The sequence below is a fragment of the Vipera berus genome (genome assembly GCF_964194415.1).
Source record: "Vipera berus genome assembly, chromosome: 2".
Classification (NCBI taxonomy): domain Eukaryota; kingdom Metazoa; phylum Chordata; class Lepidosauria; order Squamata; family Viperidae; genus Vipera; species Vipera berus.
The window spans coordinates 14,204,228-14,218,166 of NC_138203.1; the positions used below are offsets into that span (position 1 = coordinate 14,204,228).

The 13,939-nt window shown below is 40.6% G+C and overlaps 1 protein-coding gene across 12 annotated transcripts in view; it reads right to left on the reverse strand.

Moving 5' to 3' along the window:
• Nucleotides 1-13,939, reverse strand: part of TCF4 (transcription factor 4) — a 414,802-nt gene that overhangs the window by 12,663 nt on the left and 388,200 nt on the right. For 9 of the 12 annotated variants that reach the window (XM_081315673.1, XM_081315672.1, XM_081315669.1 and 6 more), the window contains 2 exons: nucleotides 4,017-4,152; nucleotides 562-724 (listed from right to left, as the gene is read on the reverse strand). In XM_081315673.1, coding sequence (XP_081171799.1) covers nucleotides 562-724; nucleotides 4,017-4,152 — 299 coding nt within the window. The remainder of the gene's footprint in view (nucleotides 1-561; nucleotides 725-4,016; nucleotides 4,153-13,939) is intronic. The other 3 variants (XM_081315671.1, XM_081315668.1, XM_081315667.1) reach the window with 1 other exon arrangement.

A 13,939-nucleotide genomic window follows, 5' to 3' on the forward strand; every position in this document is an offset into this window, starting at 1 on the left:
TGCCGGTAAGCAAGAAACAACTGTCTACATAAGGGTTCCAAGTTATTATTGGGAACAAGAGCTGATGAATTTATTCAGTTTCTTTCCAAACCTTGGCAATGTGCCTTAGATCATCTTAACAATTACTTCTGCTTAAATTGGACAAGCTACTCTGATTTATCCAGTTTACAGTTCTGATTATAGTTATGTTCTTTAAAAAAAAAGGAACATGTCTATTCCACTGGGAAAGATAAGTATTACAAAAGTGGCATCTGCTTAAAATTTTTGTCTCTGGGTTGTTTTCATATGTACATCAGACCACGGAAGCCGACTCCAACTTAAGCCTATATATAGCTCTGTCCGTACAGTTCTGCCTAAAATTTCGTCCTTTCCCCAAATTCGGCCATTCCGGAGTACACGCATCCAAACAGATACTCTTTAGTACTTCCGGGAAAAGGCCATCCGTTTCTTGTTTGATTTTGACCAGCAGGAAGAAAAACTCCAGGGTTTCTTCCTGTTCTGTTCACTTCATCAAAATCCAATAAAGGAATTAAATGAAGCGACACTATTATATACGGTTACCTAGATCTTGACCTAGTAATTGATTTGATATCCTTCTTGTCATCGTCTAACTTCTTGTCCTCGGAAGATTTCGCGTCCTGAAGGTTTTCATCTCCTTCATCATCGGATTTGATTTCAGAACTCCCTGAAGATATGCTTTGCCCTTGAAGTCCAGTTGGCATGCCTGTGCAGGTATAAACAAAAGGATAGGTCTGTATGCGGGCGTTTGTGCAAATGTGTATGAACATGCATATCACAAGTAGCAAAAAGGTTTAAGAATTGTGTGGGTGCTACATTAACAACCTACTTGTATTGCAAAAAAAGAAAAAGAAAAAAGAAAATCCATTTAATGAAAACAGTTACCAAATAGCAATAGCACTTAGATTTATATATAGCTCCATAGTGCTTTCCAGCACTCTCTAAGTGGTTTACAGAGTCAGCATGTTGACCCAACAATCTGGGTCCCCATTTTCCATCTTCGGAACGATGGAAGGCTGAATCAACCTTGAGCTGGCCAGGATCAAACTTTTGGCAATGGGCAGAGTTAGTCTGCAATACTGCATTCTAACCACTGCGCCACCACGACTCTTTTAAAGCTATTTTTAAACAGTTTCAAAAGAAAACTATTAAAAAATCAAATCAAATCAATAAATAAATAATAGTTTTAAAAGAAAAAAATAGTTTCCTATTAAAAACATTTTTTTCCAGCTGTCTCTGGTGTACAGTTTGTGGTAGGAACAGTATTTTGGCTAGAAATACGCTCGTTTCTTCTGCTCTTTTCTAGAGAAGGGCAAAAAGAAGAGAGGCACCCAGTGTAAGAAAAGTCTTCCATGAGTATTTCTCACATCTCACTTAGGAAAGTTCCAGAGCTATAGCTAGAGATGAACAGACACTTTGCATTCTGTTACTGTTACTTTCTTTCTTTAGCATTGAAAGTGGGTTTCATGAAGTCATGGTCAACGCACATGAGGTTTTATTTTTTCCTTTTTGCACTCCTTAATCCTCTCATCATCTGATAATCCCCAAAAGAACAAGAAGAACTCCCTGAAAGCAAGTGAGAATATTTTTCCCCAACATTTAAAAGTAAAGTAAGGTAATCACCACCACCACTACCACCCCTGCTGTCTTCAACTAGCTTGAGAACCACTGTTCTACAGCACTTTCCTTGAATAACAAGTCTCTTGGGAGTTCCATTTGTGCCTGTTCTTCTGGAACAGGGGTCGGCAACCTAAAAAAGGAAAACAGCCACTGGGAACCGGTTCCATCACAAATTAAAAAAAGTGGGAGCCGCGTGCGTGTGTCCATGCACGCGCATGCACAAAAAAAGTTTTGCGCATGCGCAAAACGGTTTTTTGCGCATGCACGGACTCACGCGGTTGCCATTTTTTTTAAAAGTGAGATGGAACCGGCGACGGCCCGTCTGCAAAGCTGCCGCTTTCGGCAGCTTCGGAGACGGGCCGCTACAGCTTCCTCAAAGAGCGGCATCTCTGCCCGTTCGCGCGGAGGTACGCGTGCACCTCTCCAAAGGTTTGGGGAGGTGCGCGCGCACCTCCGGTCGTTCGGAGAGGTGCGCGCGCACCTCTCAGAATGGGCAGGGGCGCTGCTCTTTGAGGAAGCTGCCGCGGCCCGTCTGCAAAGCTGCCGAAAGCGGCAGCTTCGGAGACGGGCCGCGACAGCTTCCTCAAAGAGTGGCACCTCTGCCCGTTCGCGCGGAGGTACGTGCGCACCTCTCCAAAGGTTTGGGGAGGTGCGCGTGCACCTCCGCCCATTCGGGGAGGTGCGCGTGCACCTCTCCAAACGGGCGGTGCCACTCTCCATTTGGAGAGGTGCGCGCACACCACTGCCCGTTCAAAGAGGTGCGCGCGCACCGGGCGGCTGGGAGCCGCAGGAGACGGCTCAAAGAGCCGCATGCGGCTCCGGAGCTGCGGGTTGCCGACCCGTGTTCTGGAACAATCCCAGCAGTTTTAACTATGGAGTAGACTGGCTGGTTTGGAGTAGTAAAAATGTTAGGGGAAACTGGAAATTAGGTAATTCCTATTTGTTCTTCTACAGCCAATATGGGAAAGCTATGGATCAAATGGTTTCTCTTCTGTAGCTACCAATGGTCAATATTCAGCAACACTGTTTCCCACCATTTTGACTCAGGATGTAGAGAGGCAACCCCAACAATGGGAAAACAAACAGTTCCCATCAACACCCCGCCACAAATTGCAATCCTGTTTGTCTGCTTCAGCTCCCTTTGAAAGTTCTACAGGCAGACCTTGACGTATAACCATTCAAAGTTACAACAGTGCTGAAAAATGCGACTTACAATCATCCCTCACGCTTATGATCATGGCAGAATGCCTGCAGTCATGTGACTGTAAGCTGGGTGTTTGGCAACCATCTTGCACTTAACGACAACTGCAATATCCCAATATCACCATCTGCAACCTTCCCAGATGTTTTGATGGTGGCATGATTATTACATTTTATCCAATCAATCAGTGAAACAATCAATATTCTGCTTTGTTTTGATCCCAGTTTCAATATGAGGCAATTTTTTTTTGAAGATTTCATTGTGTTTCAGAAAGAATGATTTAAGTGTAGAGCTAAATAAATATGATTGTGCATACCGAGATATTAGGTTTTAACATACCACCTTTAATAATTTATGTAATAAGTTATATAATTTATAACAAGCCACATTATAACTCATCTGGCAAGCTGTCATCTGTACCTCTCCATCTATAGGGAAATAGATGGGGTGTGGCTTGAATAAATAACAAGCCCACTCCTTCTCCCACACAACCATCCTGACATTTGAAACCTGCTGTCATAGATTTGGTAGTATAAATTATATAGCCTGCACTTTCTGCGTCGCATGAGCAAAGCTCATCTTCCTTCCCCTGTTCTGACCACTTTCTACAGGGGGACAATTAAGAGCACCCTGTCATACAGCATCACAGTCTGGTTTGGAAGCATCCCTGCTTCAGACAGGAAAGCAGTGCAGAGAGTGGTGAGGATGGCCTAAAAGATCATTGGCAGTTCCCTCCCTTCCATCCAGGACATAGCACAGAAGCGTTGTTTGAACAGGGTCCGCAAGATTATCTGGGACACTACTCATCCTCTTCACAACCTGTTTTCCTTGTTACCTTCTGGGAGGAGGCTTCGTGGTATCCGAAGCAGAACATCCAGATTCAGTCATAGTTTCATTCCATACAGCATTAACCTTGTGAACTGTCAGTCTTCCTCCTTCCATTATATATTCAAGTTGGACAGTATTTAATATTTATTTGTTATGTATATGCAGGGGTGTGGGTCTATAAATATGTTGTATGTAGTATGTTTTTTGGGGGTGTCATGTATGTGGCTCACGTTGAGAGCGGGCAACTAAATTTCATTTTTGATGTGTGCCATTGTGCCCACAGTAAAAAATGACAATAAAGATTATCTTGTCTTATCTTATCAAGGCACAGGACCAAGCACGTACGTACCTCGGTAAGGATCCTGAGGCTGGTTTAAGTCAGGAGATGTTGCAGACTGCACTGGCAGCTGTGGAACAGGAACTTGGTTTGGCACAAGCGAATGGCTGCCACGGAGGCCAACTGCATCTTCACGATGAGCCCCAACCTGCAAGAGGGGGAAGTAAGGAAATGTAAAGAGGACCATTTTAAGCTAAGCAAGCCAAGAAGCCGTTGGGTTTCCTATCAATAACTTGGGGGGGAGATGCTGGAAATAAACCCAGGCATTTAAACATGACGGCAAGGTTTCCTTGTAGCTTTTCACTAGAGGGCGCCGAGGCACTGTCATAGGCATACATTGTATGTATATACAAAAAAGCACTTAACAGTCAGTAAGGCGCTGTGCAGCACGTTTAGTGACAAACACAGCAAAGGAGCTCAGGCAGGTAAAACATCAAATTGTCTCTCCCAGGGTGCTGCAGTAGAGAGGCTGATTCGTACCCATCTGTCTTCTATCATGTCCGCCAACAGATCTGACAATTATCTTAATGCCCATATGCTTAATTGTGGGCTTCTCAATTCCCTCACTGCTATCAGAAATCCTGCAGGAATTTCAATTTGGCATCCAATTTCCCTTTTAGGGGATAAGATTCTTGGGCAAGCCACTTTCTCCCTGTTTTTCTCTATTTTTATAATGCCAGCTAAGCTTCTGACAAGACAGCTAGTGAAGCATTGCAAAAACTCCTACTAGACAATTTGTAGTAGTAGTAGTGGTAGTAGCAGTAATCATAGTGTCATCATTGCCATCCCATCCCGTAGCTTTCCAGAAATCAAAAGCCCAGCCTCAGAGTAAATTAATCTTCTCTGTTCTATCATTAGCCATAGATTCCAGCTCCAAGGGGGAAGATGCTCTTGCCAATATCATGACTTCAGATAATATATCTATCAAAATTTTATTAACCACACCAGTAAGGCCATCATTGTAGGCATGAAGGTGTCAGGGTAATGGTGTTATTGGCATAATTGATGGAACTAGCTAAATGGATACACTTTTTTGTTTTCTTTTTTTGGTATGGCACTGTGTTCAATGTGTCTGTTAAGTTAAACCAGTTACAGAATTAAGAAAAAAGACACATATGGGCGCTCTGTTATTTTTTACACAATGCAAGCTGTGCGCAAAATGACTACAAGACAACTTACTCCAGGTTTAGCTATTCGGAATACCGACTCAATAGAAGCACTATTTATGTACCATGGCCACTATTATTGCTGTTGCCACTATAGCTATCACCAGTGTGTTTGCAATGATTAGGTGTTGCACAAACATTAAATAACAAGAGAAACCTCTGTGCTTGCAAGACACATACAGAAGGAAGAGGGGAAGAGGGAACTAGGAAAACGAAGCCAGTCTGATAGCCTGTGATGGTGAGATGCATTATATGGTATGAGCTGCTGTTGAAAAAATCAGGTGCAATGGCACAAAGTACTGAAAACATTTGGGTGGAAAGAAATATGATAATCCTTACTTTATCCAAAAACATAATTCTTAATTTATCCAAAAGACTGGGTTCAAGAATAGGAAAGACCCCAAAGGGTCATCTAAAATTAAAAGATAAAATAGATGTTTGATCAGCCATCTTGCATGACAGATAGATGAGAAGAAAGACTTTGATCAAGCACATCAATGAGGGCTTCAGAAACTTCTTGAAAGGTTGGTGTCATCCTCTTCAACAATCAGAAAACTCAAGGTGGTAGCTGTGTGTAGAATTCTGTTATGTTGTACTTAAACAAGGGGATACTCTTAAAAGCATTCCATGTTCTTTCATTCTCCAATGTCGAGTTCTTTGGATGTATTTTTTCCCTTTCTTTCTTTCTTTCTTTCTTTCTTTCTTTCTTTCTTTCTTTCTTTCTTTCTTTCTTTCTTTCTTTCTTTCTTTCTTTCTTCTTTTTTCTATTTTCATGATTTGTGTTGGGCCACAGTCTCATTATCCCAACCACTGGTTACATTAATAGGAGTTGCAAATATCAAGTAGGGGCTAATGCTTTAAAGTCGAAGCATGCCTTTCATCTAAAAATGCAATTTTTATTTTTCACACTTTTATTTTGCACATGAAAATTTTTATGTCTTTGCATTCATTTTTAGTCAAAACAAGTCCTAATCCTACTTCAATTGGTTTCATTACAGACTATTATCAGTAGTAGTTAAGTTACATTTTGACTGTAAGGCGATCAAACCAGTCAGTCCTAGAGGAGATCAACCCTTACTGCTCTTTAGAAGGCCAGATCCTGAAGTTGAAACTCAAATACTTCGGCCACCTAATGAGAAGGGAGAACTCACTGGAGAAGAGCCTAATGCTGGGAAAGGTTGAGGGCAAGAGAAGAAGGGGACGACAGAGAATGAGGTGGCTGGATGGAGTCACTGAAGCAGGAGGCGTGAGCTTAAATGGACTCCAGAAGATGGTAGAGGGCAGGAAGGCCTGGAGGAACGTTGTCCATGGGGTCACGATGGGTCGGACACAACTTCGCAACTAACAACAAGTTAAGTTACATAGCACTGTGGGCCCAACTCCAAAAAGTTGTTCTGGAGTGCAAATGTATCTTTTCCTGGACATGAAGCTGCCCTCTGCAGCTGTCACATGCTCTCAGAAAAAAATGTGGTTGCTTGCTTGATTGCTTTAATCAAGGCAATTCCAGCACTATACAAAATCCATTGCAATAAAAATAAAAGACAATATACAGTAAGAGAAATAAACATATATATTAATTATAGTTTCAAAAATTAATATCACTTTCTTGGCATTCTAGTGAGTTCCAAAGGATAGGAAACATCATAGGGAATGTCCACTTTTGATTTTCCTCGTACCACACCTGCCACAGGCATTCTTTGTATTCTCAATTTATATCGATCTTGCGATACCAACAGCCTAAGACACATAGGGCTTAAACCAGCTCTTGAATTAGCTTCAAAGTATTTTTAGAGAGATGCTGCATTTGCTCCCTAAATGCTGCACTTTGAAGGACCTTTTGGGGATCAAATCCAAAGTACTTAACACTCTTACAATAATTCTTAATAATATTCTGAATTCACCAACTCAGAAAATAGTATAATTTTACATGCACACATACAATGAGCAAAATTAAAAACATGGCTAAGACGATAATGATAAAGGATGATGAATGGTACTTTATTTCAAGGTAATTTCCTGATAAATCTAGCACATTGATTAAATAATATTTCTTGCCTGTATCAAATGACCATAATTTTAGGAGAGATTGCTGAAGGATTTGATAAAAAGGAGGTGGTGATATCATCACCCACAATGGGGTGATTGGGTGAAACCAAGTCCATAGATGATATTCTGGGCAAGAGATTTCAGCAATTAAAAATTATTGGGCAAATCCCACTCTTGAAAATATGTTACCAGTTCTCTTTACTGTTAATTTATGTGAGGAAATGTTTGTGAGCAGAGGACTTTAGGATATGAAACTGGTGTTTAATACCCATTTATTTCTTACACCAGACCTTCAAGGAATAAGGTCTTAAATTACATAAAAGGGAGAACTAGTGTGACAAATAGAAACTCGATCTAAGCCTGGTCATTTTGGCGGACAAATAAAACTTAGACCAGAGTTTCTTAACCTTGGCAACTTTAAAACGTGTGGACTTCGACTCCCAGAATTCTGGGAATAGAAGTTCACATGTCTTAAATTTGCCAAGGTTGAGGAATATTAACTTAGACATTGAACATTCCAAACAATTATCCCTTTCAATTCGTGGCTGGAGGTAATGTAAGAATTTCATCTGGCTCTGTCTTTCCATGTGACACAAACTGGGAGTGGAGGGGGAGAAGGAAAGAACATATTATTTGGGCAAGGATTTTTGAGCAGTGTAAAAAAAACTTTCAGAAAGTTTTAAAAGATATCTCAACTCAAATGAAATCCGTAATAGGAAATGCAAATTTTGAGAGGATGGTTTTAAACGATCCAGAAAGTTATTTAGATTCCAGAGTTAGAAACAGGAGGCAAAAGAGATCAATCACAGGCATTTTAATCAGATGACCTGCCCGGTTTGATCTGATCTGAAAAAAAAAAATCTGGATGACCACTTGATGGACAGCATGGAGAAACAGAAAACAATACAGTGGGCCAAATCACTATACAACAGGGACAAAGAAATGGTCCAACTATAAGCTGCTATGATCTCAAAATCTTTTACATAGATGCTATTACTAAATCAAGCACCCCTCATTCCATATCTATTCATTTGAAGTTTATTACTTAAGTGTAATAAACATTAAACACACTTGTCTGTTAGTTTCTATTTAATTTCAGCCCATATTCCAACCTATCGAAATGATTGAGTATTATTTCCATTCAGTACAGCATTAGCTATCCCAGGTGGTTCTATGTCGTCTGCAAATTTGATAAGCATTCTTTCCACCTCTTCCTCCAAGCCATTAATGCAAATTTCATGAGTAGAAGACACCTCTCTCCAAGGTGATGAGCAACCATGAGCTTCTGAATATGTGTTTCAAGCCAGGTATGCAGGTACTTAATTGTCATGCCATTCATACCATGAAATAAGAGACACCTTGGTGGGAATTAGGCTTCAACCTCCCTGATGGTGGAAAGGAAGGTTGGGAAGGAAGATTCGTTGTTGTTCTCCAAGAGATTATACTCTTAAGTATTTTGGGAAAATAAAAACAAGAGAGAAATAGACAGAGAAGAACTCTGAAGAACTCAAAAAGTTTTCTTGAATTTTAAGAAGTAATCTGCAAAAGTGGATTTATATTGATGTGGAAAATACCACAATTATGGATGTCAACTGACCATAGTTGTATTTAGTCAAACCAGAATTTTATCTTGTCCACCCTATGAAAAGAAGAGAGCTCCAATCCTTATAAAGTCAACTCAAAAAATTATTTCTGACTCTATGTGGACATGCCTTTATTTAGCAGGCTTGTTTGCTGCTCCAATAACTGACTAGGTCTGAGCAGTTTACAATCCTACTTATATGTAAGTAAAATTAAAACAGGTATATGTATATACCTACAAATACACACATCAAACCAGCAAACATTGACAAACAACCTTGTCTTCTGACAAGAAATCTTAACTATGCTACTGTTCAGAGCTGCTGAAATAACCATATTTTACTTACATTTATGAATCCCAGCAGTACTGAATAAGTTTGATCCTCCAGGGGGATACTAATCCAAAGGATGGAGGCAGTGATTAAGACGACCCAATTCCAAGATTCCAGTAAATGGCATTTTTAGGAGAGGGGATCCATAGCAGCCTTTTCTTCCTAGCCTAATTAGTTGGATAGAACTCTTGGGAGCAGGCAGTCTCAAAATATGTATATGAAGAAATAGTATCAAGGTAATAATTTAGGACTATTCAGATTGAGAAGACATTTTGCTGATCTGCATTTATTATAACTAATGTTTCATCTACATCTCAGGTTTTATGGCCCATTCCTAACTAAGATCTTGGATATGATCAAAATCTGATTTTTCTGTTCATGGAAGAAAGTCAAAAAGCAAGATAATGGAGAAAAAAAGGTGTTTTTTTCAAATGAATGTTTCCTTACTATTTGTGTCAAGATATTCTGCATCTAATGATGGCCAATAACAGGGTTGTGATGGCTATTCTTCTGGATGAGTAATTGTTTTTAATTATGTTTTTGAATATTTGATTCCTGATGTATATGCTTGCTTTGTAATACATGATCTAGATTTTAATCTTAGATTATTATGCATATATTCTGATTGAAAGTAAGGATTTGGGAATTTGTAGGCCATTCAGAGACACTTGATTGGACTGGTCCATAAGACCTTGTAGGTAAGCAAGTAAGTAAATAATTAAATAATCAACAAATGAGAGGAACAGTGGAAACATATTTACAATAACAGAGAAAGACTCTAAGATTTTTTCATATGTCATATGTCAATTTCTTCAACCATGTGATGAGCAAATGTGTCCACAAAATGAAGGAAGACCTGACTTACTCAGCTCCTGTTTCAAATAATAGATACGAATGTTTTGCCAAGTGTTGATTGCTCTACTTCTATGTAGTTGGGTAGAGTCCAAAGGTCAGCCTGGTCATGATCTAGCTACTTTTTGCAGGCCTTGAAGGCTTCCAGATGTTAAGAGCCCAATTTATTTCTGGAGAAATTTCAGTGATGGCAAATAATTATGGCAAGGCCGGATGATGTAAAGGAATTCATGCAGTCCTGCTCTGGTACAATTTGTCTATGTACAAATCTGCTTTACGCTGAGTCAGTTTGTCAGGCTCAGAATGATTTATTTAGCCTTCCAATGGTTATCCTTGCACCTGCCGGCTGATCTTTTCAATGCTCATGTTGGAAACGATCAAGATGACAAAATGAGAGTCAGTTTGGTCTAGTGGTTAAGGTGCTGAAATCAGAGAACCTGTGAGTTCTAGTCCCACATTAGGCATGAAAACCAGCTGGGTGACTTTGAGCCAGACACTTTCTGTCAATTCAGCCCATCTCACAGTGTTGTTGTAAGGCAGGGGTGTCAAACTCAATTTCATTGAGGTCCGCATCAGCATTGCGGTTGCCCTCAGGGGGCCAGGTGGGTGTGGCCTGGGTGGGTGTGGCCTACTGGGTGGGTGTGGCTAAAGTGCGTATGGCCTACTGGGTGGGCGTGGCCAGCTCTACATCATTCGCATCAAGGGTGCCTATGGGGGCCTGGGCAAGAGTGGGACAGATCTGAGGGTCTCTGGCAGAAGGAGGGTCTCTGGGCCAGGGCCAAGGCAGTGGGGGCCGTTCCCTCACTGTTTCCAGGATGGCTTTGCGGGCTGCATGAAACCACTTCCTGGGCCGGATCTGGCCCCCGGGCCTTGTGTTTGACATGTCTGTTGTAAGGAAAATAGGAGGAAGGAGTATCAGTTATGTTCGCTGACATTTGTTACTTATAAAGCAACAAGGGCAAGATATGAACCACAAAGAAATAAACGTTTATTTGCCTCATTTCAGGACATTTCAATTAAATGTTATCTATATTCTCTTTCTCTCTCTCTCTCTTTCCCTTCATCTCTCTGTTCCTCGAGTCAATTTTTGACTTCTAGTGACCACATGGACAAGTCCCTGTAGTTTTTGGACATGGTTTGCCATTGACTTCTTCCTAGAGCACGGGTAAGCAACCTCAGCTCTTTTATGACTCATGGACTTCAAATCCCAGAATTCCTGAGTCAGCTATGCTGACTCAGGAATTCTGGGAGTTGAAGTCCATGAGTCATAAAAGAGCCGAGGTTGCCTACCCCTGTCCTAGAGCTAAGAGAGAGGAACTGGCCCAAGGTCACCCAGCTGGTTTTGTGCCTAAGGCAGAGCAAATTCAGTGTCTCCTGGTTTCTGGCCTGATGCCTTAACAACTATACCAAACTGGCTCTCCAAATTATATTTCGAGGATTAAAAACAAATTATTCCAGACAAATTTGAATTCATTTAATTCAAATTGCCCAAGTAGGTAACAGTGCTTCGTTGACTTGGGCTGATTTCAAAAAATCAAACAGAGTCAAACCGAGTTTGTGCTTGGATGGAAATCAACCAAGAAATAAATCCAGGGGTTACAGAGAAGACTAGGAAATTGAAAACCATCTCTGAAAAAGGCAACGGCAAAGACCACTTCATTGTTGCCGATTAAACTACACAGACATAGCCACATAGTCATAGGAGTTGAGCTGCACTTAAGCAAAACTTTAGCGTCACCAACATCCTTAAAAAAAAAAATCATGAGCACCCATGATTTGCATCATTCCCAGATGAAAGTGAGTTGGCAGTAAGTTAAACACTGTTCAGAACAAAATTCCGCTCTCTTCTTTGGTCTGGGATTTCATTAACACCCCATATTTCTTTCTGTCTTTGCTGGCAGTCCTATCAGTCAGAAAGAATTCTTTCTTCTGATATACGCTAACTCAACGGCCTGCAAGGTTATCGGATGCTTTGGTGAGGGACATCTCAGGCCATCTACCTCTTGCAAAGAGGGGGGAAAAATCAGTGAGGTGGAGAGGTGAATTTTCGCTTATTTCCCCCCTACTCTCTAATCTCCCGCTTGTTTATTAATTCTGTAATTTCAGCATAGCTGGAAATGGGTTAGCAGTGCAGTTTTTGCCCGATCTAATATCCAGCAAAGAAGAGTAAAGTTGGCAATTAGGAGCGTTTGTGTACATAACTAAAGCCAATGCTGGGACACCAAGGGGAGGAAGGAAAAAAGAAAGACAGAAATTCTACTGGAGAGAGAATCAGATAGAAAGAAGCTTGGCAATGCAGAGAAAACAAGTGTGTCCATTCTGGCTCATGGGCCTTGTAGTGAGGAATATTGAGTTACAGCACTGGATTTGGCCCAGGAAGCTTCTGTTTCTTGGTCATTAAGATGCCACAAGAGCCCTTTTCTTCTTTGGTTACAAAGGACAACATGAAAACTACTCAGCTGTGAGTATCACTGCAGGTCAAACCAAACCAGGGATGAACTAAATGTTCCTTTAAATAGCTTATAAACAGTCACTTATATTTTCCCCCCTCTTACTCAAAAATAATTGTAGAATCTGGCTGAGGAGGTTTTAAAACTTTTGTACTCTTTCATTATCACTGTTTGCTTCCACGGCAGATCCTCTTTATCTGCATATTGCAGGCACAATAGTGAGCAGATTTTGCTTGGGACTGCCAACAGATTAAAAAAAACAACAGCAATCTATGTGAGGTCAATCTGGATTACACTTGGAAATAAGAAAAACCACATACTCCCCCTATTAAGAGTAATATGCAGTCTGAACCATAATGGCTTTAGGCAAGTAGCCCCAGCTAACTTGATTTAAAATCTGTCTCATCAGATTGTCTATAATAAAAGCAAGAAGATATAAGAACTTCAAGCTTTATATATTAAAACTCGTGGAGAGCACTATCAACAAATAGCAGTCTAAATGGGCCTACCTGCATGGAGAACAGTACAGTAAGGCTGATCACTAAGTAAATGTAAATAGGATTACAGTGTCAATATATTTCTCTTTGCCAACTTCTAATGCATGACTTAAGGAAGCTACTATGGAGTCTGAAACTAGCAATATGATATGTAGCCTCTCTTTGGCTTTCAAACAAAACACCAAAAATAAAATATCCTGACGAGGAAAAAAAAAAAGCTCAGCTGAAAATAAATAAGATCTCAACATGAAGATTCCCGATGTTGCTGTTGTTCCGTGCAACACAAAATTACAAAATTACTGAGTAAAAGGATGCTGCCCAAGGGCCTTCAAGTGTTTAGGTGTAGATGAACACAACTAAAAGAAAGAACCATAATCTTTCCAATTCTGGAAAGATGCACCACGTGCAAACCTGAAAGTACAGGGATGCTATGTAAAGCAGAAATGGTTTATCCTTGGAAGAGTGATTTTTTTTCTTCCTTCTCCCTAGTAATGTCTGGCTAAATAGTAACTAGCCTATATCACTCTTTAGAACTTGGCATAAGGACATCACCATCAGGCACTTTCATCACCAAAGAAGCTACACCTTTAGAAGAAGCACGTTGGTTATGAATGAAGATGATGGCCACTTTGCTTGTGGGACCCTTTATTTGCACAATCTGAAAACCTAGATGACAGTTTCTGAGTTAAAGTTATTACTACTGAATGTTAAGTAATTGAATAGGAGAAGCAGCAGCCCTGCTTCAGCATCTCTCAATGGTTGTGGTATTAGGGCTATGCATGCTTTAAAAAATGATTAATAAAAATACTTCAAGGCAGGATTGGCTTGTGATTGCCTCTAGGCTCTGGAATTTCATTTGTTGCTTGTATGTACACCAAGAGCTTATGCGCCGGAGACAAATTCCTTGTGTGTCCAATCACACGTGGTGAATAAGAATAGAATAGAGCTGGAGGGACCTTGGAGGTCTTCTAGTCCAGTCCCCTGCTCAAGCAGGACGACCTATACCAGTGA